Source organism: Mixophyes fleayi, chromosome 1 (assembly GCF_038048845.1).
Source record: "Mixophyes fleayi isolate aMixFle1 chromosome 1, aMixFle1.hap1, whole genome shotgun sequence".
NCBI classification, from domain to species: domain Eukaryota; kingdom Metazoa; phylum Chordata; class Amphibia; order Anura; family Limnodynastidae; genus Mixophyes; species Mixophyes fleayi.
The window spans coordinates 345163789-345190458 of NC_134402.1; the positions used below are offsets into that span (position 1 = coordinate 345163789).

A 26670-nucleotide genomic window follows, 5' to 3' on the forward strand; every position below is an offset into this window, starting at 1 on the left:
CAAAAGACAGCTATACTTTACTGTAGAGGAAAGTTAAGAGTAGTAAAAAACTAATAGAAACATTCCCTGAGCAGGGAAGGTAAATAAGAAATACAAATAGTTAACAAAGTAAAGACTAACACAGTCCATTCATGGATAGATATGTTCATTTGGAGACTGCAGCTGTGTCCACTTTGGTTCAAGGCAGGGACAAGATTACATGGGCCAAGTTAGTGCAACAGACCTATGGCTCAGCCCACTTGTGAAGTTATTGCATTCCCAATCAAGACCACCTGACTCAGTATGTGTCAGACTTTGATCTCTGCAATAGTATCAAAAGGGAAGTTATTGGCATGTTGAGGATAGGTCTGAGAACTGTGTATAATTGCATCTATGTCTATATCTAAACCTCTAGAATTCCGTGGAAATTTATAGAAGAGTGTGGAATTCCGGGATATGCATCTAATTCATTATTGGTGTTGGGTTCTTCTTTTTCTTTTTATTTCTGTATCTATTTGTTTATTAAGTGTATTGTTTTAAGATTGGATATTAATTAATAAATATTTGTAACAAAATAGGATGTGTGGTGTGCTAAGTTTTGGCCAGTTGAGCTGCACTTAATTTTTCTGTTATTTACTTTATATATACACTTCATGTAGCAATTACATATAATGAAAACATTTCATGCAGCAAGTGCAGGGAGGGGACCCAGCGAAAAATAGCCTGCGTCATGGCCGCTGGGAACTCTGCCTTTCCTTCATGATTAACCTGCCAGCAGGTTCCAGAGCTAATACTAATAACAATTTGGATCCTCAAATACTTGTTCAAACTTACTTGAGAGATTTTTGTAACAGCCTTTAATTGCCCCGGAGACTGTGCCTGGGCCTGTATCTGAGGAACCTGCACCTGTGTGGCCTGTTGTTGCCGGAGAAGCTGGAACTGTGCAGGGGTGATGGTTTTACCAGCTAGTTGAACCCCAGTAGTGGTGGCTAAGAAAAGAGATTGGTAAAATTGACAAATGGTTATTAAAATACAGCATATGCAAGTTATGAAATTTATATTTTTAAGAGGTTACACCATAAAACGCTTTATCATTTAGTACCGCCAACTGTTTTAAACTTTAAGCGAGATATTGTAGTTTATTTAAAAAGTGCCACAAAATTCTGCATGCCATACAGTGTCAGACATTAATTGAAATCAACTTTATAAGTACCTGTTGTCACCTGGGTTACAATGGTCCTGGCCTGGGTTTGAATAGGAGTAAGGTTAGCAGAAACCACTGTTCCCCCGGTAACAGCTCGTACCCCTGGACTGGTTGCTATGGTCACCATCTCTGTGGAAGCTGTTGGTGTTGCTACAGACCTCTGTTGAACCATTTGACCAGTAGCTGTGCCAGTAGTCTGAGGAGAACAGCCAAGTTTTGTGTTAAAATACCTAGAAAATATAGTTATGACCTACACAGAATGGGCAAATATCCAAAGACAAAAAATAGCAACATACCTTTGCTAACAAAGACTTACTCATTAAATATGAAATAAGGAAAGAGCAAAACACACCACCTTTATAAAGCTATTTTTATCTGTCTTCCTTTGGGGGACACTGGGGAGCTGGATTGGAGGGGCAGAGTAGGGGAGGAGCGTAGAGAACAAAGAAGTTGTTAACTGCCTAAACTCCTAGTCCCACCTACTATACCCAATGTCTCGCAGTGTCCCCCATTGGTAGGAAAGAGAAACACATTTTATTATTAACACAAGTGGGAAAAAGAATAAAGTTTTTTTTTATTCAAAATAAGTCACATAGAAGGACACCCATCATACACATCTATTGGTTTCATCAATGTAACAATGAACAGTATACATATGTGACCATTATGAAAGGTTATTTGTGAAGGGTTGGACGCACCATTTGACTGTAGTGGTAGAATTTGTAATCGTAGGAAGTTCACACAATAATTTATTTCTATAATTTAAAAAAAAAAGAAAGAAAAAAAAAAAAAAGAAGAAGCCTTTTCCCATCATTTACAGCAGAAATGTATTGTGTGTTTTGGAATGTGATAAAGCTTACTTACTGAAACTGTACCAGTTACCACTGGAGATACCAGGCGCTTGTTAAGAGGCTGGAAGGTGGCAGGAGACACCCCAGCCACCGTGTTTACAAGCACATTTGCAGTGACTGTTCCTGGAGAGGGAAAAATTATTAAGTCTCTGTAACACCCACAAATGTGAAGAGTTCATGTACATATATTTTAACACATACAGAATCTGTAAAATATCTATTTACATTAGGTTTACATTTTGTATATCTTTTATAAAACACAAAATATAGGCATAAACTAATGTAAAGAACATAAAACTTGAGCTCTGAAGTCACCACTCTGTGTCCATTAGAAGAACATGTGTATTATAAAGAATCCCACTACTATAGACTAATAATGATATTAGAAGTCACAAATACTATGCAAATATTGCGATAATACAAATATTTAGGACTTGCACTAAACATTACTGTATGGAATAAAAGTTTATTTGTGAGCACATAAGTCATATTCACATATTGAAATTGAATAGTACATAAAGAAACAATAAAGAAAACCTATTTCTAGCTCACACATGATAAGAATGAATTATTCATGAGTATACGCTCACCAGTGGTTATGCTGGTCCCAGGTACTGCAGCCTTGATGGTTCCAGTCTATTAAACAAAACAAAGTATCCTAGTTATGTCATTTTACTGAATAAGGTCATAAGCTGAGATAATTAAAATCTAACCAAGATACAAAATTGCCCCAAGACACGGTGACGAGAAGAATAATTTAAAGATAGAGATATATATATATATAGATATATATTACAAGGAAGCAAAGAGTCCTAAATAACAAAATAATATAACAGTATGTGGACCTCAGGCCTTTTACAGATATTACACTTCAGAAAAAACAGAATTAGGTGAACATTAAAGTTATATCCTGTTAGACCAATGTGTCATACAGTCTTGTTATTCCAAGGGCTAGTAGAACATGCTATGATGTTTTGCTTTTTATTAAGTCATACAGCTTTCTGGTTCTCCTACTTACAATGCGTTCTATCATCAATTATCATCTGTAAAGGCTAAAAACACTAAGCATCTTCATGCAATTCCCATTAGGTGTCCTGAGGTGTTAATGCTTAAATAGTTACTAAATCATTTATATAAAATAGCTCAACTATTACAGCAATATCTGTCCAAAATAATGGGATTTTTTATACTCACGATAAATCCTTTACTCTGATTCCATCTGGGGGACACTGATACCATGGGGTTATAGTGGGGAGTGAGGGGGTTGGCACTTAACTAGTTACCGTCTTACTTGTGACCTGCTGACAGACCCCTCCCCTCTGCAACCCCCTGTAGCTCCTCAGTGTAATTCTAAAGCTCTAAGGAAGGGGAGGAAAACAACCAAAGAACAAACAGCAGAAGAGCAAAAGGGAGGGAACGCAGTGTCCCCCAGATGGAATCAGAGAAAAGGATTTATTGTGAGTATAAAAAAATCCCAAAGCTTTGAGAGAGTTCCGTTGATGGGGCGAAACGCGTCAGCAATAATCATCTTTCCTGACACAAGTGTCCACATCTTCCTTTTGTGAAGCCAGGAACCCTTTTTGCAGCAGGAACTCAGATTTACTATACAGTTTACGGACGGCAGTAAAAGCAGGGGCACCTGCTGGAAGGCATGACTTGCCAGGAGAACACACGGCCAAGAACAGTGAGTAACTAGACCACGACTCGGCAGTGAGGTCCGCAAAAACTCACACTACCGTGGATCCCAATTCTAACTCTCTCCGGAGAGTGTTCAGAACATTATCTAATCCGGTAAGAAGTTGTATAATATTTCTACCGAGAACTATCCTTTGGATATAATTTGCTGCTTGTGTGAGCTTTACTTGACTACCAATCTTTCCCCATTGGAGTTTTACTTTTTATGTACGTGGAATATGTTTTTCTTGCTTATTTATTATCAGTATTATTTGAGGATTCACGTGATCCTCTAATTACCTCTGGGAAATCTTTAAAGGAGATCATATGGAATTATTAGATTAAATTAAACATTTGACATCTGATACTCAATAAGAGCCATATCCAGTGGACAGGGTTAATGACTTTTTAACATGTAATTCTGTTTTATATTTGTATTTTATATGTTTTGTGTTATATATTAAATTCTGTATTTGGGACTCAACTAATCTCTCTTATACCTCTTGTTTTATGCATGTCTGGATGATCACTATTCCCCCAGCGCCATTATTTTTTATATTTCCTACCATGAAGCGAAGTAGGGATTTATGTCCCTCCCATATTGGGATGTGCAAGTAGGCAACCCGAATATCTATGAATGCCAGGAATTCTTACGGTTCCAGGCCATTCATTACTGACCGAAGAGATTCCATGCGAAATCTTTCCACCCGTAGACGTAAATTTAGAGACTTTAAATTTAGAATCGGGCAGAAGCAACCAGGTTTGAGTAGAATCCCTGGTGTCTCGGCGCTTCCAGAATTGCACAAAATGACCCCTGCGGAAAGAAGAGAAGCGACACAATTCAACATCGCTTTTCTTCTTAAGGGATCTAATGATAAGGATGTGGGAAAGAACAGACGCAGGGCCTGACCACCTAGACTAATCATGTAGCCCCTTGTCATACTTCCCTGAATCAATCGATCTGGGGAGGATGCCAACCACTGTTCACTGAAAAACTGCAGACGCCCCCCCACTCCCGCAAGGAAAGGAGGAATGCGAGTCAAGCTGCAAGTTTATCCTGCTTCTTGGGAGAGGCACGCCTTGCTGAGGAAGAGGAAGAAGACATTCCTTTTTGAGAATGTCTTCTGGAGCCGAAGGATCGCCTGACCTCTATTGGATGAGCTCCACGAAAGGACTGGCGAAATGAACTGAACCTGGGTACCCGAGATTTTGGTACATTTACTGAAAGGAACATGCTTTTCCCCCCAGTCACCTGTGAAATGATATTATCCAGCTCAGGCCCAAAGAATACAGATCGTGAATATCGGAAAGCCTCAAGGGAACTTTTAGACTCTGCATCAGCTTCCCAGGATCTAAGCCAGAGGGTCCGTCTTGTTGCCACCGCTGAGCCAGATGCAGCGGAAGACATTGAGTCTTCATTCTGAGCCGCCTCATAAAAATAGCCTTATGTCTCTATAAGGTGCAGAGCAAGGAGAAGAAGGTCAGAATCCTAAAGTCCTGCTGCGAGCTGGTCAGTCCGTGACTCCATCGCCCTCCATCTACCCACGGTACTAGTTCCCAGTGGTTAACGTCTTCTAACTGTAGTGGGTACAATGCCATGAATCTTTTAGGAACTACTACTTTGCGGTCCGGCTGAGACCAAACTGCTTCCGCAACTTCTCTTAACTCACAAGAAGGGGGGAACACAGACTGTGCGCCTTTTCATTTTTTTTTTTAAAAGACCATGATCCGCAGCGGTAGGCGCATCTTGGTCTAAGGTCCTTCTAACTGCTAGGACCAGATCCTCAATGCCCTGATTTCTGCGAGAATCATCAAGATCCGTCAACTGAGGATGTTTGTCTCGTAAGAGATTTCTCCATCTTCTTCACATGATCTCTCTGAATCTGATACCGAAAGAAGAGGATGATTGTTCCTCTTACGTTTGGATCTGGACTGAGAAGATTTCGGAGAGTCAAAAAACCAGTTCAATCTACCAATTCCCTTAACCAAGGAAGTGGACCAAGCAGGCTCCCCTACTGGGGTCCTTTGAGAAGCAATAGAAGATGAAGGGCCAGTGGTTTCTAAGTCCGCACCTTCATTGCGATGAAAATCCAAAAATACAACCCACACCGGTTCTTCCATTAAAGCAAAATACTACCCTGAGCCTGCGCCACCTGGGACCTGCCTCACAATCTACGCAGAGCGCCCTCGGGGCCTGTGGACATTTGGCAATTTTACCTTGCATTTTCAGCAAGCAAATTATTTTGCTTTTGGTGCTTTCCCTTTATCAGACATTATATAGGGAATAACAATCACAGAATAGAACATACAGAGACAGTTTAGCAATTATACAAGAAAAAAAAGAAGGTTATAGAAGATAGTATCTAATCTCTGACTATCAGTCAAAAGATGTTTCTTACTATATGTTGTATGCTATCATATTGTGCCCCAGCCAAACTCTGAGATGCAGCGATTCCCCTTTAATATGTTGCTATCCAAACAAGGCAATATCATATATCAATACTGTATAACAGAATGTATATTATAAGAATATATAGTGGTACTTGGCTTTCCTAGACTAGTACAAATCTGCAGCAGGAGAGGAGTCTCGGACAGCAGTGAAGCAGAAGCTGGGGAGTGTACTGTGCACTTTTCCCGGCAGATTTTGGCGCCTTAGGAGATACCATTGCACCCTCTTCTGTGGGAGGAGAGCTCTAACATCCAGCTGCACTCCTCTGTACTTCAGCCGCCTCTCTCTTAGCCCCCAAATGCGCGCCACTTCTATAACATAAGTGCGCCATCGGGTCTTGCTGCCGTACATTGAATAACTCAATGTAAATAAGATGGTGGCCAATCTGAATCGCGGCACTCTATATCCGAAAGTAGCTCCGGTCATCAGGTACCACCAAGTGCGACAACGGCTAACGAAGCCGCCTGTCACACTTCCAATATCCACGCTGGAAGTGAGAGCCTGTCGGCTTTCACTATCGTACACAGCCTGCTTCTTATTTATTTTTTAATATATATAGTGTGCCAATTCTAATTGCACACTAAGCAGGCTGTGATATAATTCTATCTTAAAACAATAAAAATAAAGAAAGGAAAAAACCTTGTTATACTACACTAGCAGTAAGAAGTAAGCCCAACTTCTTGGGCATTTAATCTACACTGAGGAGCTACAGGGGGTTGCAGAGGGGAGGGGTCTGTCAGCAGGTCACAAGTAACAAGTTAACTAGTTAAGTGTCAACTCCCTCACTCCCCAACTACAACCCCATGGTAGCTGTGTCCCTCAGAAGGATGAAAGAGAAACAGTATTAAAAAAAAACAAAAAACTTAAAGGATCTATATTAAAAATGACACCAATGTCTACGGTATAAATACAAGGGATCTAAAGAAAGTGCTATAAATTCTAACGTCCTAATTTTATACACAATCATACGGCTTACAAGAAGTGCTGGAGTGGTTATGGACGTCGTGCCAGCATTGGGACCCTTGGTTGCAGGTTGCTGTTGAACCACAACTTGAGCCTGAGTGACCACAGGATTTGGGGTCTGAGCCTGTGCTGTTTGCACAGTGGCTGGCTGGGCTGGCTGCTGTCCGTTTTGCTGTGGCTGCTGTGATAATGGACCAGATTGCTGCTGGGCTCGAACTTGTTCCAAAGCCTTTGAAAACAACAAGACAAAACTTTTTATACTTAAATATATGTCGAGGATGTGTGTGCAACGTTAGTACTGCTAAAAACAAAAATGTTGTGGAATGAGGAAACACACCTTCTTTTCTTTGGCTATACGATCTGCACGCAATGAGGCCACCTGAATTGGTGGCAAGGGCTTATCATAGTTGATGCCACTAGAAAAAAAACAAACTAAATTAAAACAATTTCTGCAGAGTTTGTGAGAGTTTGAGTATTACACAGAACGAGTTCATTAATATTTAGTACAAAGAAAGAAAAAAAAAAAATAAAGTAGCTTCTCCCCGTTACCTTTCTGCCAGAACAGATGCGTGCTTAGGATTCTTCTGGAAGGGATTCATGCCCAGTCTGAAACAGACAACCACAATCCAAGATAATAAAGCCACCTTATTTCTAAAATAGAGCATGCACCTTCATTAAACTGCCACAAAGCATTTAACAACCAGCCTCTGTTTAAATAAGTAGATCTTTAAATTTGAGAACTCTGACCTCCTGCAAAAGACAAAGCTTCAAGTGAGAAATACAGCTAGTCTAATGTACATAGAGCTTTCTGCTGGGATTACAAATTATAGTAAATATGACACAGCCTTTCTATGGAGCAGTAAAGAGAAAGACTACTTAGCACACAGCCTCTTATATATTTCCATCCCTACATCACTCACAACGGTTTGATGGGTGGACTTCTCTTTCCAGCAGTCATCTTCATCAGGTCAAAACGGGTGGTGTACAACTGGCTGTGCGTTAACCCCTCGTCTTGTGCATATATCTGGTTGGTCCTCAAGGGTTTATTCTACAGAAATCAATGAGAGAAAAGCATAACAAGATGGTTGCAGTGATGATAACCTACTTCATAGTATAGAGTTACAACTGCCTAATGTACACATCTCGATTGCTACAATATAGCACTGTAGGCCAATGAGAAAATTACTTGACCTACAGTCACCAGATTGTCTGAAAATCTTAATCTCTTTTCAGCATCACGCCTCAACATACCTTAAAAATGTTTTCTGTCTTCTTCTTTGGACTGACATCATAAAGCAACTGCAATAAAGATGAATAGGTTTGTAAGACGTTTTGCTGTATCTGAATTCAATTCCTGAACTGAAAAAAACAATCTGAAAAGTAACAGAACATCTGTCCTGTGCAGAAGTTTTCATAAATGTTACCCCTAAGAGTAACAAAGGAGCAAAACAAATAAATTAAAAATAAATTAATGAAATATAGGAGTTTTTTTATACTTGTGTATAATCCATTTCTCTTAGACCAGGGTTGCCCAGCCCGCCTGTAAATGTGGCCCAGCGGTTGTGGCAAGGGGGCAGCGCTGTTAATGAAAAAAATATCCTGCAAAAAAAAAAAAGAAAATACTTACCTTGCGGTCACGTCAGCTGGCGCTCCGGCTCCCTCCCTGGTCTCCTCCTCCGTGCGGCGCTCACAGTGAATGTCGGGGGTGACGTCATCACACCCAACATCCATTGCGTAGCGCAGCACAGAGGAGTCACCCGCGCGAACTATCAGCAGCAGTGAAAGATTATCCAGTATCTTATTGTTGTTACTCTGAATTTGGACTTTCTGCACCATGCAATTATGAACTAGCTGTGTTCTCTGTATGTATCTAATATAAATATTAAGAGATGATTGTATTTTTAATATTTTAAACCATTTTAAATGTGCAGTGCGGAGTAGGGTGAAATTATCACCCACTGTTACCCTCATCGGAGGCTGCTCCATGAGCCATTTTTCCCGCCACCCTATCTTTAAATCTCTGTAGATTTCTATTAGACCTCCTGATGCTACCTATATCGGTGACCATTTCAAACTGGTCAATAAAAAAAAATGATTCATGGGTACAAAAAGAGAGGAAAAAAAAGTTTTTGGCATTTAATTCCCCGAACCCCACTAAGGGGCAGATGCAGGTAAGTTAAATTGCAGCTGGTAATGGGACTACTGCTTTAATCATGATTCTGCAACAGGTTTCCCAACTCTTACTAACTTCATTTCCAAGTAAGTTTAACATGTTAACTATGTTTTCTATGTTTTTTTGGATGATCAGCAATCGTTAGTGTATTTTATGTGCGGCCCAAACCAACTCGTCGTCTTCCAATGTGGCCCAGGGAAGCTAAAAGGTTGGACACCCGTCTTAAACCATTGGGGGACAGCGGGAAGATTGGGGTATAGAGTAGGTGACATGCAAATTAGCTATCATCTACTCCACAGACAAGTGAACATTAAAAAAACTAGCCCCTCCCTCTCTATATACCACTTCCTGCTAGCCTAGGTTTAGTTTAAGTGCCTGGCACAACAGGCTGTGTTTGGGCTGTACAGCAACCCCATTCTGTTTTATTTTATTTTTATTCATTTTCAAAAAATTTTTTAAATCAGAAGCTTCTGCCTCCTGTTAAAAGACAGCTGCTTCTGCAGCTGTCAATCAAGGAAGACTCGCTATGGGTCTGTACTGGGAGCAGCTAGAGAAAGGGAGGTTTTTTTTATCTAGTGCCCTGCCATCTGAAACATAACCCAGCGCATCAGGAAAAAATTGTGCTCTGAAAAAAAAAAAAAGTAAGTGAGCCCTTCAAGGATTAAACTAATAACCCTAGGACACTTAAAACTGTAACCAGCAACATCTACAATTTACGCCTCCTATAAAAGAACTCCTACAAATATTATACAACAGTTTATAGTAAAAGTGCAGTATTATACTTACTTTCCCTTCCTCTCTTGGAATTATGACATTCTCATAGCGGCTGCGGCATTGTTTGGATGATCTGTAGATACGACTGCAGGAGTTTACTACATCGCTCACCAGGTCCCAATTTGGTGTATGAGCTGGTGACACAACTGAAAGATTAAGAGGGAGCTCCAAAAGCTGTTTCACTGCCTGTAGGAAAAATACATAACATATTTTATAGAGGAAAACATACATAGATTCAAATTTCATAGAATATGCAACAAGCATCAAGTGAATTAGCCTTAAATTGCATTTACATGAATACAGCCTTAAATGATTCTACTGATAGCTCATGCACTGCAAAGTATACTATAAATTCTTGCTTAAAAGCCCAGTTCAGATATTTGGCCACTAGATGGCATTGTTCCAGTAGATGCAACATATGGTAATTTATTTTAAATCTGCAAAGAAGGCACAATATGGCAGCTAATACAGATTAACAACAACATATTAACTAACATAAGCGATAGTGCCTGTGCATAAATGTATATTTAATGAGAATGTCCTATTGTTAACTAAATTGTCATACCTGCAGCAGAGCCCAGTCCTCACTAATTAGCCACTCTGGATTGTCAGGTCCAGTCTCCATGACTGGCTTTATCAGGGTTGGCAGAGGTTTTGCAAATTGGGTTTGCTGTTTTAAGAGGATATTCTTCTTCTGCTCCTTCCCTTCTTTGCGTACTTTAAGTGGGTTTGGAGCTGCTCTGTCAAAAAGTGAACGAGGAGGAACAGCAGCATCTCCATGTCGCATCTTCTTCTTCCTACCTGCAGCTAAAATAAGAGATCACACAGGTGAGAACGTAGGAACATGTAACATGTAACATTATAATCTAAAAAAACACAGGAAGCATAAGAGTAACTTGGAAGTCAAAACGTATTGAAAATGTAAATGTTGATGGCGACAATGAGAAAAAAAAAAAAGGGACAATTTATAGTTATCCAAATTATGATACATGTAATCTCACCAGCTGGATCTGTTTTGTGTCTTTTACGTTCCTTCCTCACATAGACTGGGGGCAGTTTAGACTCTGGGATGGGGTTAGTATCGTACATCAGACACATCACAGAGTCAATATAAATGTCATTTTCATCTTGTGGGGGAGTAGGTGGTGTCCAGATCTATGGAATATTAGACAAGTGAGATCTTGTCATTTAACTCAACCAAATACAATTACTTTGTATAAAATAAAACAGACATTTCAGAAACAGATTAATAAACCTGGTAACTATTTAGTAAAAGAAAACAAACTTACCGGCATTATTTCTGTCTGTCCATCTTGTCCATCATAGATGAAGTCCTAATGATAATAGATAAATTACTAATTCAGAAATTCAAATGTCCTTTAGATTGCAAGCAGGGCCTTCTTACCTCTTTGTCTGTATTACCCAGTATTTTATATTATTGTGCTTGTCCCCAACTGTAAAGATTTTTCTGGCGCTATATAAATAAATGTTGGCGATGATGATGATGCGGTCGTTATAGATATAAATATGGCATCTTGAGCATACTGCATGGTATACAGTAAAGCTCAGGGGATAAGGTTCGCAAACCTGCTTTCCAAACTATCTGCCTACAGTAAGCAGTGTAATTTCAACATTAGTTGTATCACATGACTATACAGTCTCCACTCTCATCCCCATGTTGTTTTCAACATATGCCTTTTTCCCCCCCTAAAACAAGTGCCTTCTATGGTTGGCTCCTTTTTATATTCATACATACACATTTCTGTCGTGTGCTAATGAATCTCGGCACTTTCAGCACAGTCATACTGTAGTCAATCCAATTTTCACAGACTAACTTTTTGCCTTATTGTGTATTTGCTTGCAAGTTGTTTTTACTTCTAGCTTCATGACAAAATCATTTTTGTACTAAGACTCTGTCTGACTTTACCATGTTATATGCATCCTCCCGTGTATAGGTCAGCAACTCATTTTCTTCATCTTCCCACTGCATCCTGTCCTTTAATTCTCTCAGGTGCTGAGAGTCCCACTCTTTCCTAGCTATATGCAATTGTTCCTAGAAACAAAACAAGAGAATGGGATGTAGGTATGAAGAGCTTCCAATATCTAGTCAAGTTTTAGCTTTACAGCATGTCCTTATGATACACTAGGACAGTGTTGGCTAATCTGTGACACACCAGGTGTTTTGAATCTACAAGTCCCAGCATGCTTTACCAATATATAGCAGCTTATTGCTGGAAGGGTATGCTGGGACTTGTAGTTTCACAACACCTGGAGTGTCACAGATTAGTCAACACTGTACTAGGGAATACATATAAGGGAAAAACGGTTATGTTTTGTTCACATTGAAAGCTTCAAAAGTAATAGGCATGTATATATTTATATAGTAACCTCCATCGGCTCACTAGACAGGACAGGACCTGCTAGCTGAACATATACATGCTAACTGGCCCCAGTTATATTGTGTATCATTTACTAGAATAAAAAGGTTTTGGTTATACATCCATGTAGATTCAATTCAGACAAATCATTAGCATGCAAATTGGGATATTCATAGATTTCCCCTTAAAACACAAATTTAGACAGAGGTCTAAATTATTTCTTCTGAAGTTAGTATATAATGTATCACAATACACATGCAAATATATTGCACTATTAAGAGTTCCTGGTATAGATGAACCAGCTACCGTTATGCACTAAAAAGTTGCAATTGCTGAGAAGATTTTCATTATTGACACATTTAAAAGGACAACTTAGTGTTTAGAATGTTAAGAAAAGATAAAAAATACAATAAAGTCTTACCTGATTTAAAAAAAAAGGACAACTGTATTATTTTATAAATTAATATATAGCACAAGCAGAAGCAGTGTACTCTTACTTTATCCTCACAAATTAAAATGAGATAACAAAACAAGTACCTCAATGAATCCAGGGGGGTCACCTATACTGTGGACGTGGAATAGTTCTAGGTAATGCAGAGCATATTTCTCTATTGGAGTCAGCTGAAAATAAAACATAGTGTAAGGGAAAAGCACACTGAGCAGAGTGGGAAACTAAAAACACAACATCTATATGAATAAATGGCATTTATAAAACCGTCAGAGAAGGAAATGGGACATTACTGGTTTGAAGAATGTGAAAAGACAAATAATTGCTGACTATGCAGCCACGTTCTTGCATACGTGTGTCAGAATTTTGACATTTGCTCCATGGGGTGTATCAGGGGAAAGAATGCTGCCTGACTGTTGTCAAATCTGGTGCAAAATGAAGACCACCATAAACTGATATAACAACACTTTTATAAATGTAACTTTTAGCACCATACTTGCTGCATCATGTCAGATAACTCCTGTAATTGGGAAGGGTCCTGGACATCCAGAATTTCAGAATCATTGGAAGGAAAGATCCCAGCATTAGGCTTTGGCACATCTTGCTCCATATACTCCGTAATGTCTTCCTCCTGTCCAAACTCTATTTTAACCAGTGCCTGTAAGACACCATTGAGAGGAGTATGATGTATGTATGCAAAAAAAAAAGCTCATTTGCTTCACTACAATGGGGTTATAAAGTGTTTATTAGCAATTTGTTGTCTAAATGTGACTAATGTACTATTCTTTGGAAAATGGGGACAACATTCCATTTTGCATAAGACATGTAGTTGATCACTATAGCAAGGTAATACTCTGCAGAAATAAGTTCAGTATAATAAGGGCTAAGAAATGTTTTGCAAAATACTGGCATACAATTACCATATAGTAAACTAAGGAGTAATCAGGCATAAGAATGTGTTAAAAGGAATAGGCTATTATAAAAACAACACTCTCAAAAATAACAGCTTGGACCTTGAGTCAAGCTTCAATTTTCTAGATCTTTCTGAATGTTTGTACCTCCACAAATGGCTTTGCAACCTTTGGAGTGATGATATCAGAAGGGGATGGTTCCTGGGACAGCAATACAAACTCTTCAGCTCTCACCCTGAATCCAGAGTCATCCATTGGAGAACAGACCTCAAACAACTCTTGGATAGTTTGCTGAGAGGAAAAGAGTTAAATTAGAAAGAGTTTTTGGATTTTCTTTGTCATAAAAGTATGTCAGTAATAAATGGAAAAGACTAAAAAGGAGCTAAACATGTATAAAACACGTGTCTGTGAAATTCTGTGATGCAGAAACACCACGGCACATACCTGAGTTAAAAATGCCAGAGAATAGTCACTACCCTGAGCTGCCACCTCTCGAATTAGATCCTTGGTGCCATTCCTCAGCAGCTTCTCCTCTATAGAATTGGCACTGACCAGCCTGAGGTAAGGAAATTAGGTAAAAGTCTTATCCTGCACCAATTTCACAATGTGTAACAATTTAGAATTGAAGGAAAACAAGTCATACAATTATGATATGGCTGTTTGGCTTGTCTTTTTAAATGAGATTTACTAAAGTTAAGTATAAATCCTCTATTGTGGATTTTTTAAACTGGTGTAAAAACTGGTAATTTTTACAAATTATACAAATCTATCCTATTTTGTTAGACACACTTACTAGCTGTACCTGACTGTTCCTGAAAATTACAAATGTTCTCTTCTGGGAGCACGCATGTATGAGCTCTGCATGCCTTCACTTACATGCAATCTGTCAAATAACAGCTGGTTCGAATTTCACAGAGCGAATAACTTAACTTCATTAACCTACTCAACATACTTATACATATTAATAACCCATATACCATATCTTTTGACCAAGCATAAAGCAACAAGAAGCACCCAGTACCTATACACATGAATGTCCTTTGCTCTGCCAATGAGATCACACCACGATTGAGTTTTACCATCCATCACAGGGTTCAGATCACTGTCATAGAATATCACTGTGTCAGCTTCCACGTGGTGTACCCCCAAAGAGTGGATGTGGGTAGACAAAACCATACAGAATATGCGAGGGTCCCGGTTAAAACTTTTCATCAGATCCTAATAGACAATAAACAAACATCTGTAAAAGTCCCATACAAGAGATACGACTAGTGTAAACAAGAGGGTGGATGACAATGTCACTGTGTATACTCAACATAGCTAGTCCTGTGGAAAACAGCAACCAGAGGTAGCATGAGAGCAATTACTTTATCCTCAAGTAATGCCAGGGAACGTATGGATAACAATAACCCTGGAGTAAGGATGAGGAATAAAATCAGCCCCAACCTGTACCCAAAATGTAAAAAAATTACAACATACATTTATATATTCTAGTCAGTGGTATTGGAGTAAATAAAAATTTGTAATTGCAGTGAATTTATAGAGCAACTACAATACTGGTACACACCTGGCATTGCTCATAGTTGGCATGTTCATCAATCCTCAAGAAGGTCAAGGAATGGAAGTCCAAGAAGACCTCTAATATGTCCAGCATGAGCAACATCTGGGAGAAAATCAGAACACGCCGGCCCTCAGATCTAAGCTTCCGAAGAAGGATGGAGAGAGCTTCCAGCTTCCCTGCATGTCAAAGATAGGATAAGATCGATTAAGAGTAGGTCCATAAAGTTTGGCCAATGTGTCAATTTGAAAAGACAGTCAATAAGATCTGCCAAGATCTCAGTTATGATATCGTGTCACTGCATATTCTGCATCTTGCTTCGATTGAACAACTGAAACTACTTTGATAAATTTCAGTTTTCCATCCATCACTGGAGTATTAATCACTGGAAAATAGCTAAAGTCACCTCTACATTGTGTACCCTTTATAAAAGACTTCAGATAGTAACATAATAAAAAAACAAAAACACAGAGTGAAACACAATATCAACATGTATGCTCAACATAGCCATTCCTGTGAAAAACAAGTTCCCACTGGTAGCAGAAGAGCATTTACTTTATCCTCAATTAATGCCAGGAAATGCATGGACAACAATATCCCTGGAGTAAGGATGAGGAATAACACAGTAACCAAACTGACAATGCTTACAGGATCAGACAGATTAGGAGAAAATTAAATTAAGCAACATACTTAGTAACGTAAAATAACGTAAAATAGGGAAACCCCTTAGGTGGTCCTCACCTAAGGGCAAAACACAAACCTATTATAATAAAAAAAACTACAAAAGAAGATCACTGACCAATGTCTGATTGTTTTAAGCCATAAAGCCACAAGGCTTTAAGTCACCCTTAGAATTGGAGTTCAAATCTAATAAAATAAGAGTGACAGAGTGGAAAAGGGTACCCTCAGAATAGGTAGAGAAAAGATAATTTTTATACTTACGATAAATCCATTTTTCCATCTGTGGGACACTGCTACCATGGTTTGTATGAGGGGGCGTGGAGTTGGCACTTGACTAGTTAACTTGATTAATGTAACAATACTGACAGATCCCTCCCTCTGCAACCCCCTGTAGCTACTCAGTTTAATTATAAAGCCCCAAAGAACATACAGCAGAAGAGCAGAAAAGAGGGAACGCAGTGTCGAACAGATGTAATCAGAGAAACAGATTTATCATAAGTATAAAAATCCTCTTTTCTCTTTCATCCTATCTGGGGGACACTGCTACCATGGGAACGTTCTAAAAGAGCCCTCCTAAGGGTGGGACTGCTCTGACAGCCCCGCACGTAGAGCACGAAGACCAAATTGGCGTCTGTAGATGCAAAGACATGGAATTGATAAAATTCTGTAAAAGTATGGACTGAGGACCAGGTGGCTGCTCTGCAAAGTTGGTCGCTGAGGCCCCATTTCTCGCTGTCCAATATGCCCCCACCGAACGGGTGGAATGGGCAGTAAGTCCATCTGGCACAGGCTGGTTAGCACTGATGCAAGCCTGCCTAGTGGTTGCAGTAATCCATCTAGCAATGGATTGCTTCGAGGCTGGCCATCCTCTTTTACGTGAATCAAAAAGGACTTCTAAAGAATCTGTGCGACAAATGTGGGAGGTCCTCCTCCCACATAACTTCGGAGAGTCTTGACCACATCTAAACACTCCATCGAATTCAGGTCGGAAGACGATGCAGCCCGCCTGAAACAATGGAACCACAATCTCTTGGTTCATGTGAAATGCCAAAACCACCTTCTGTCATCGTGGAAAAAACAAATATGGCTCATGACAAGAAAGGGATCCTAACTCTGACACTCTGCGAGCCAATGCAATCGCCAGAAGGAATGTTACTTTCCACGTTAAGAACCTTAGATCTGCTGAATGTAACGGTTCAAAAGGAGGCCCCTTAAGCATATCGAGCACCAGGTTGAGATCCCATGGTGGCATAGGTGGGGCATAAGGTGGCTAGATATGAAAGACTCCCTGTAGAAACGTCCTAATATCCGGTATGTCTGCCAATCGAAGATGAAAGAAAACTGAAAGGGCTGATATTTGTACTTTTCAGGAGCCCAACAGTAAACCTGCAACCAGGCCATCCTGGAGGAATGCCAAGAACCGGGAAAGAAGGGACGATGTATAACAATGCCAATTATCACACCATCTGATATAAGTGCGCCAGAAAGCGGTGGTAGATACGAGCAGAAACTGGCTTACGAGCTCACAACAATGTGTTCAAGACTCTAGGAGAGAATCCTTTAGACCGCCAAAGGCTGGCTTCAACAGCCATGCCATTAAAGTCAGCAGAGGCAAGTCCTGATGTCGAAATGGGCTTTGGAGAAGGAGGTTGTCTCGCAGTGGTAGACGCACTCCTTGACCTACTGCAAATAAGAATGTCTGCGTACCCTACTCTCCGCGGCCAGGCGGGGGAAACCAGTATCACTGGGAGTGCCCCTTGCCTTACTTGTCTAAGAACGCGGTGAATAATGGGTATAAGGGGGAACAGATATCCTAACCAGAAGTCCTAGGGCATTGTCATGATTTCGACAGCTACTGCCAGGGGGTCCTTTGCCCTTGAGCAGAATCTTGGGAGCTTCCTGTTATCCGGGAGACTCCATCTTCGGCTCATCTACTGGAAGACCTCCGGATGGAGAGACCACTCCACCGGCATTACTGTATGATGTACCCTCTCGTCATGATCCGGCGAATCCAAAAAGGTCTTGGGCGGACGCTATCCACTGTTCCCTGAACAGACTCAATTGGCCCCCCACTGCTGCTGTCGCAAGAAGGGGTGAATGAGTCAGGATGCCGGTTTTTCCGGAACTTTTGCAGACGAGTGTCTCGTAAAGAAGGAGGACCTACCTCTTCAAGAGTGACCCCTGCCTCTACTCAATGGACCTCTAGCAACGGACCCTCCCCGAAAGGGCTGCCAGAAGCAGCCAAATCGAGGAGGTTTTGCCTTGGGAACATTTACTGACAAAAAATTACTTTCCACTAGTGGCCTAGCAAATGATGTTGTCTAAAATCAGGCCAAAACAACACTGTCTGAATAAGGCAATGTTTCAAGCGATTTCTTAGATTCTGTATCTGTGTCCCAGGACCTCAGCCATAAGGTCCTTGTAGCTTCCACTGCTGAAGCTGATATGGAGGACGAAATAGAGGCTACTTTCTGGGGCGCCTCATAAGTATCCAGACGCCTCCTTTAGATGCAGGGCAAGAGGAAGCAATTCTGAATCCTGCAATCTGTCGGCCAACTATTCTGCCCATGCTTCCATCGCTCTGGCAACTCACACCGATGAAAGCATGGGTCTGAAAGAGGTGCCTGTCGCTACATAGATTGATTTTAAATGACCCTCTAAGCTTGCGGTCAGTGGCATCCTATAGGGCCGCTGTTCCCGGCACCAGAAGCGTAGTATGACGCACTAAGCAAGCTACCGGAGTATCAACTTTTGGGCTCTGTTCCCAGCGGGCCAGGATCTCCTCCTGTAAAGGGTACAGGGTAAGGAATCTCCTTGGAATAGAAAAAAAAAAAAACTTCCGGTCGTTTCCAAGCTGCTTCTGTCATGTCTGTTAATTCTATTTACGGTGGAAAACGGATAGCACGTCTTATTTTTTTTTAAAAGACCCCGATTCGAAGATTTAGGATCATTCAAATCCATAAGGTCCAGGGCCTGCCTTATTGCTAAGACCAGATATCTAGGGGATTCTTCTAGGTCCGTGACCTGAGCAGAATCTCAGTCAAAAATAGGCTCGCCCTCCTCTTCTGAAGACCTCAGAATCAGAGAGGGATAGAAGAGGATTTCTAGAACGAAGCCTCTTATTTCTAGAAAGTCCCGATCTTGGAGGCTCTAGAAAGCGGTTTAATCTATTTAGGCCTCTGACCAAGGATGAGGACCAAGCTGGTTCTCCAGAGTAAGGACCTGGGTTCGTGAGAGAGGATGACGGACATGCCACAGCCACTTCAGATGTCCCGGCGGTCACTGGCATCCCTACTGTCACAGTAGGGATGCCTGTGACCGGTAGTGGTAGTACATTAGACAGTGCCTGCGTAGTGTGTGTGTCCCCCTGTTACAGTCAGTACAAAGTGCTCCTGGGTCCTTTTGTCCAATTGGCAACTTAACCTTACACTTTAAACAAGTGAAATATTTTGTAATTGGTGCTTTCCCCTTATCAGACATATTTTTAAAAGGAAAACATACTGAAGCAAAATAAATCAGTCACACAAGATATAGTTTGAAATAAATACAAGTATTCTAACTAAGCTATGACAGACAAAGTTGTATCTTGCAACAAGCCAATCTCAGCAAATATAAGTTCGCAAAGTAGAATCCAATATATTTTTAAAACTACTTGCAACACAAACAATGTATATCTATATCCAATATGTAGTATACGGGTATATATTATTGGTACTTAGCCTTCCAGCAAAGTCAGACATGCAGGAGAGGAGCCAGTCAGCAGTGTCCCCGATGCGATAGCTGAGGAGAGTCTGCTGTTCTCAGGCAATCTCTTGGCGCACAGGTGGGAGAATCCAAGTGTGCCAATTGAGGTGGGGGAGCTCTATATACCTCAGCTCCGTCCCCCGAGATTTCCTGCTGCTGCTTATAGAATCGGTGGTCATTTTACTATTATTTTAAATATCCCACCACTTGCGTCTTCTCCGTTTTTCTCCCCAAAAATTTTGCGCGGCTTATCCAAGATTCCCCCCTCCTATCTCTTAGAGGGGAACTTGGTATAACCCAGCAAGATGGCGGTCGCCATCGCTCCGGGTACTGGTGTTCTATGCCTGTCAAGGCAGCGTCGGTATGTCAGGAGGCTGTCAGTGGGACAGTTGTTTCTTTAAGCCGCCTGTCACACTGTTAACACTACCAGCACTGTCAGTAAAAGGAGTGTGTTCTCTATTTCTAGAACACACTGGACAATGTAGATACAGAAAAAAAACCTTCCCAAAAGTATAAATGAATAAAAGAGTAAATTAAAGTAAAACTATCTAGCACAAAAAATGAAGCCCAACTCCCTTGGGAACTTAATTTAAACTGAGGCGCTACAGGGGGTTGCAGAGGGGAGCGGTCTGCCAGCATTATTACATTAAACAAGTTAATTAGTTAAGTGCCAACTCCACACTCCCCTCATACAACTCATGGTAGCAGTGTTTCCCAGATAGGATGAAAGAAAAAGACTGGAGATATCATAAGCCAGACAGGAGATAGCCCCGCCCCTTTACCTTTAACTATCCAGGTTGATTCACTTATCTTGCATGTGAATCAGCCCAGATCTTGTTCACACTTCTAACACCGTATTTGGTATATGCCAGCGAATGAGCCTCGTTCTCCACTGGACAACTAGGGAGTGTTTAAAAACATTTTTAAAACACTTGAACATAAAGGTATCATTGTGCTGGGATGCTTTACATTAAACCATATGCCCCAGCACAAGTGTGTGTAGAAGGTGGGGTCCAGTAACACTATTGAAATATTGTCACCTACAGATAAGAGCCAACATTCATCCACTCCCCTGCATTCTTGTGTTGAACCCAGCACCCTGAGTTGCTGCTCTGCCCACTACCTAGCAGATCTGTTCTAAATTTAACAGTAATTAGGGTCAGAGAATCGCCAGCAAAGTGGTGTGAAAACAACTAAACACACCAGCTTGCAAGCGAGCGGTTTCAGGTGCCAGTGAAGGAGTCTGATGCTGATTTACATTTGACACTTAGTGAGTTTCTGATGGCTGAGTATCACTGGGTTACTGATGGTAAGAAGAACCCCAAGACAAAACTCCCCCAACAGGGTGGAACATTAAGCCCATCTCGTCACAGCCTGCATAAAGAATACAGAATTAGGAAGATGGTGGAGGGATGTGTGTGCAGGCAGTAACTAAACATTATACCATGGATCTTTAGGCCAATTGGCTTTTTGGCAAGCTGCTACCAGAAACCATCCAAAAGCCCATAGACAGGTGAAGCTAGAAATAACAGGGACAGATCTGAGCTAATGTCCTTGGCTCCTGGTAAACAGAAATTACAGATGGCATCCAGGTTGCTATGAAATAATATAAAGAAAAAGGAGGAACACACAAAAAAAAAAAGCAAACATATGTCCGAGAACCATACAGCTACTTTTAAGGACACACGGCAAAACTGTTTTTATCTAGCTCTTCTTTCCTATTACTTTCCTTTACATGAGAAGGGGCAGCACAAGCAAGTGACCCAGAACTTCAGTTCATTTTTTCTGGGGAGCAGAAGATATAATTGCCAAAATAAACAAGAGAACTGCTGTTACATGCACACTACTACTGCACAGATTTGAAACAAAGAACAGGAATAACAACACTAAAACAAAATCCTTTTTCCTTCTTTTCAACTTACCTGAATCGCAGCGGATGAGCCTGAGATCAGGAGTCTGCACACAATGAGGTGATGTTCGCTCTCTCAGGATCTGCATACATGAGGCTGCCTGCTCCCTCAGACGGTGGCTCAGGATCTTCATGTTGTGAGTGTACATAGGAGGAGGATGTGGCATTACCAGAATAGGAGGCGCAGCAACAACGGCGGGAACCACACAGAGTGTTCTGGTAACAGAATTAAAATCACTGAACTCTACATTCACAAAGCAAGGCTTCCACCCTTCACCTGAGATATATATTTCAGATAATAGAATTTAGTCAATGGGTTCTTATAAGTAATGCCCTCGTAGTGAAATATTTAAAGCATCCATGTTCCTCCATGTTCACTAAGCTGCAAGTAACCTCCAAATCACTTTTGTTCTGCAGAATGGGAAGCCCGCAGCAGTCTATATTTTAATAGTGCATATCTTCCCCAGAAACCTCATATGTGGTAGATATTGCCTTCCTATGAACGACACCATACACATTACAGACTATGAGTAAACAAGTTCCCTACTCAGTCACTGCAAACCAGGATTAATATTGTACCCCTGTAGTTAGGACGACACTAAAACCAACACCCCTCAGTGAGCTTTTTAATTCACCTCTTTGCAAGTGGTTCCAAGGCTGTTTTCTGCTGGTCCGGTCTCAGGATAAGATGTTGCAATGGATCACTGGAATTCTCTGGTGACTGGGAGGAGGCCGCACAGTTCACAGATCCAGTCCAGCTCCATTGTGTTTCCAACATGAAACGGTTGGTATGAGCAGAATTCAGGGAGAAGAGCGATAACAAGTCTGACCCATACACAGGAGCCCGTGCACAGCGCCTTTCATTACAGGTGAAGATTCGGTCCAGGCGTTCTTTCAGCAATCGTTGCTTATTTTCTGCAGATTCCTCCATTCCCAAACAAAAAATAAATCAATTGGATATCTTTATATTAGGTGTCTTCAAGTGCATAAATATAAACTATGTACATAGCAAGGTTATCTATTAATTTTAGTTAAAAACAAAATGGCTTGTTTAATAAAATGGAGAATTTTAAAAACATAGCTACCAACTAGCCTTGATCTGGCAGAGGGAATCAAATCTTTCATTTTTGTTTTAACAATTTGTAAAATAAAAGAAGCCTTGTGAAACAGACTGCTATCCAGAGGAGACAACCAAATGTCAACATGAAGTTAAGGTTGGATTGACATTAGTTGTAAACTGTTTCATTTACTTATTAATGTTAACATTTACAATTAACAGAGGCAAAATGATTGTATACAGTACTCATAATATACCACATAAAAGACCAAGATAAAGCTGCCGACACCGTATCAAAGATTAAAGTGGAAAGTACAAGCACTGTCATGTGGTTAGAGACTTAAACACAACTATTATTTTCTTTTACCTTCCATTGATAAACAAAAGTAAAGAATATTTTTTATATTGCTCCATTGTGTATTTGCAACAACTGTGGGTCTGAAAACTTTTTTTTTTTTTTTTTTTTAAACACACAGAAGGTCATTTCTAAAAACTTAAGCTACTGTATTAATCTTTGCTTCAACAACATACCTGGGCATTTCCCAGTACAGCAGGAGCAGGTTTCGTTGCTGTGTCTATTCCAACGTGGGCATTTTTAGCAGTTATAAGAGCTAAAAACAAAGAAAAAAGACTATTAGTACTTAAAATTAATCAATCACTTCCTGTCTGCCCTATATCAGTTTCACATCTTTTTGTGCAGGGGGTAAGTCTACATAAACCCAAGTTCCAAATGAACAGTGATCACAAACTTTTCTCTTCCCATCCCCCACCTCACACATTCTTGACTTGAGCCCGGGCTGTCACTGTCAGCAGCCTACAGTTACAGTAGCATGTCCGAGAACAAAATCTGCAAAAATTTGTAAAATACAAAACTCAACATAAGCAATGCAGGAAGGTAAGTTCCGCACTGTGCCAAGCAACAAAGGATCATTGGCGATCCATTGGCAGCTGGCCTGCCACAAAAAATAGATCACTATTAGAGAGATTACACAATGCAACAGAGAGAATCCGACTGCACCCTTATTCTAAAATAGGATTTTTATACAAAATGGTGTCTGTAGATGCAAAGACATGAAATTGATAAAATTATGTGAAAGTATGGACCGAGGACCAGGTGGTTGCTCTACAAAGCTGGTCCACTGAGGCCCCATTTCTCGATGCCCAAGACGCCCCCCACCCCCCAAGCGAGTGGAATGGGTAGTAAGTCGACTTGGCACAGGTTGGTTAGCACTGACATAAGCTTGCTTAATGGTTGCAGTAATCCATCTAGCAATTGACTGTTTTAAGGCTGGCCATCCTCGTCTATGGGAATCGAACAGGATAAAGAATCTGTGAGCCGAATGTGCGAGGTCCTCCTCACATAAATTCGGAGAGCCCTGACCACATCCAAGCATTCCATCGAATTTTGTCCAAAGGATGATGCCCCCCACCTTGAACACTGGAACAACAATTTCTTGGTTCATGTGAAAAGCAGAAACCACCTTCGGTACAAATGAAGGGATTGTACGTAGAACTGCTCTGTCGTCGTGAAAAACCAAATATGGCTCACGACAAGAAAGGACTCTTAGCTCGGCCACTCTGCGAGCCAATGCAATCGCTAGAAGGATTGCTACCTTAAGAACCTTAATTCTGCCGAATGTAATGGTTCAAAAGGAGGCCCCTTAAGTCTATCAAGTACTAGGTTGAGACCCCAGGGTGCTGTGGGTGGGACATATGGAGGCATGCAGAACTACCTGTAAAAACATCCTAATATCTGGCATGTCCACCAATTGAAGGTGAAAAAAAAAATAATACCGAAAGGGGCCAGACGGAGACCTGCATCCAGGCCATCCTGGAGGAAATTGGTTGCAAATGTGTGCAACTAAGACTTTTGCATTTTTATCTACAGTAGAAATGGCAGATCTGTTGCTGGCTATAGCAGTGTGCTGGGGGATCTCTCTGTGTGTTTGTTCCTTTCAGTAAAACCCCACCCTTTCAAGCACCTGCTGTAGCCTATAATTTGATTGAGCAACTTCCAGTTCTTTATTCATCCTGGAGGAATGTCAGGAAATGATATAGACGAAAAGACGATGTATGGCAGGGTTGACTTTCACACCATCTGATCTAAGTGCGCCAGATGTGGTGGTAGATATGAGCTGAAACTGGCTTACGAGCTTGCAAGAGCGCGTTCACAATTCTGGGAGAGAATCCTCTAGACAGCCAAAGACTGGCTTCAACAGCCATGACATTAAAGTCAGCCGAGGCAAGTCCTGATGTCTGAATGGGCTTTGGAGAAGGAGGTCGTCACGCAGTGGTAGACGAACCCCTTGACCTACTGCCATCAAGATAATGTCTGCATACCATACTCGACGTGGCCAGGCGGGAGCCACCAGTATCAATAGGAGTCCCTCTTGCCTTACCTATCTGAGAATGCAGTGAATCATGGGTATGGGGGGGAACTGATACCCCAAACAAAAGTCCTAGGGCATTGTCATGATGTCGATGGCTACCGCGAGGGGGTCCCTTGCCCTTGCGCAGAATCTGGGGACCTTCCTGTTGTGCCTCGATGCCATGAGGTCCAGGTCCGGGAGACCCCATCTTAGGACCAGCGACTGGAAGACCTCCGGACAGAGTGACCACTCCCCCCGGCATCACCGTATGATGAACACTGCTGAGATTGAGGACACATACTGTTCCGCCCCCGGCCAAGATCTGCGTTGTCACCGACATTGCTCCAGCACTTCTGGTCCCGCCCTGTCTGTTGACATAAGCCACTGCCATAGCATTGTTGGATTGCAACCTGACCGGGCAACTCTGAAGCATGGTCTGGGCGCCCCGAAGTGCCATTAGCATGGCCTTCAATTACAGAATGTTGATAGACAGAAAAGTCTCCTGAGTAAACCAAAGTCCTTGAAGTCGTAACAGAAGGGCCACAGCCCCCCACCCCCTCAAGCTGGCATCTGTGGTCACTATGATCCAGGACCATGGTGCAAAGGACCTGCATACTGACAGGTGATCCTGAATCAACCACCACTGAAGAGACAACCTCGCTTTGGAAGACAATCGGATCCGCTGGCATTCCAACTGCAGATGGGAACCTGACCACTTTGTTAAAGAGGTCCCACTGGAAACCGAGGGAATGGTATTGGGTGGATGGACTGGGAGTGGCCAGGACCCGTGTAGTTACATCCTGTAATGATCTGGCCTTGTCCTTCAGGAGAAACACTTTTTGTTCTCTGGTGTCCATGAGCAGCCCCAGGAATGTTACCCACTGGCATAGGATCAATTGTGATTTGTGCAGGTTTATTAACCAGCCGTGGTGCTCCAGGATCTTGATGGTAACAGTCAGCTGCTGTTGTAACAGATTCGCTGATATGGCTTTGATGAGGTCACAGCGCCTGTCTCCTTTCTGGGTCGCGGGGCAAAGAGGTTGCAAAGAAAAGATGAAGGGCTGGACCTGACAGGTCTATCATGTACCCTTCGTCATGATCCCACAAAACCAATGGTCTTCGGCGGACGCTATTCACTGTTCTTTGAACAGACTTAACCGGTCCCCCCACTTCTGCTGAAGCAAAGAAGGGTGGATGACAGTCAGGATGCCTGTTTCTCCAGAAGTTTGGAGGACAGGCGCCTCGTAGAGTGGGAGGACCTACCTCTGTAAGAGTGTCCCCTGTTACCAGTCGGTCTGCCTGAATAAGGTAATGTTTCAAGTGATTTCTGAGATTCTGTATCTGCGTCCCAGGACCTTAGCCAAAGGGTTCTTCCAGCTGCCGCAGCCAATGCAGATATGGAGGATGAAATGGAGGCTGCATTATGGACCGATTCTTATAAATATTCAGAAGCCTCCCTTAGGTGCAGGGCAAGGGGAAGCAAGCCTGAGTCCTGCAATCCCTCCGCCAGCTGAGCAACCCACGCTGATGAAAACAGGAGTCTGAAAG

General features: G+C 41.5%; 1 protein-coding gene and 2 non-coding genes across 8 annotated transcripts in view; all 3 read right to left on the reverse strand.

Annotated features, from left to right (window-relative positions):
- LOC142161533 (E1A-binding protein p400-like) overlaps window positions 1-26670 on the reverse strand; it is a 109831-nt gene that overhangs the window by 19349 nt on the left and 63812 nt on the right. For 5 of the 6 annotated variants that reach the window (XM_075217252.1, XM_075217276.1, XM_075217268.1 and 2 more), the window contains 23 exons: window positions 23285-23364; window positions 22332-22621; window positions 21710-21912; window positions 15372-15541; window positions 14826-15022; window positions 14249-14360; window positions 13952-14095; window positions 13390-13551; window positions 12983-13066; window positions 11995-12120; window positions 11357-11401; window positions 11069-11222; window positions 10633-10874; window positions 10080-10253; window positions 8372-8419; window positions 8041-8168; window positions 7670-7726; window positions 7458-7536; window positions 7134-7349; window positions 2625-2670; window positions 2048-2157; window positions 1193-1379; window positions 814-968 (listed from right to left, as the gene is read on the reverse strand). In XM_075217252.1, the coding sequence (XP_075073353.1) occupies window positions 814-968; window positions 1193-1379; window positions 2048-2157; window positions 2625-2670; window positions 7134-7349; window positions 7458-7536; window positions 7670-7726; window positions 8041-8168; window positions 8372-8419; window positions 10080-10253; window positions 10633-10874; window positions 11069-11222; window positions 11357-11401; window positions 11995-12120; window positions 12983-13066; window positions 13390-13551; window positions 13952-14095; window positions 14249-14360; window positions 14826-15022; window positions 15372-15541; window positions 21710-21912; window positions 22332-22621; window positions 23285-23364 (3209 nt within the window). The remainder of the gene's footprint in view (window positions 1-813; window positions 969-1192; window positions 1380-2047; window positions 2158-2624; window positions 2671-7133; window positions 7350-7457; window positions 7537-7669; window positions 7727-8040; window positions 8169-8371; window positions 8420-10079; window positions 10254-10632; window positions 10875-11068; window positions 11223-11356; window positions 11402-11994; window positions 12121-12982; window positions 13067-13389; window positions 13552-13951; window positions 14096-14248; window positions 14361-14825; window positions 15023-15371; window positions 15542-21709; window positions 21913-22331; window positions 22622-23284; window positions 23365-26670) is intronic. The other variant, XM_075217243.1, reaches the window with a different exon arrangement.
- LOC142137239 (small nucleolar RNA SNORA49) lies at window positions 15107-15235 on the reverse strand. Its single transcript, XR_012687882.1, has one exon. It is a non-coding gene; the product is annotated as a small nucleolar RNA SNORA49 (small nucleolar RNA).
- Window positions 15852-15981, reverse strand: LOC142137238 (small nucleolar RNA SNORA49). Its single transcript, XR_012687881.1, has one exon. It is a non-coding gene; the product is annotated as a small nucleolar RNA SNORA49 (small nucleolar RNA).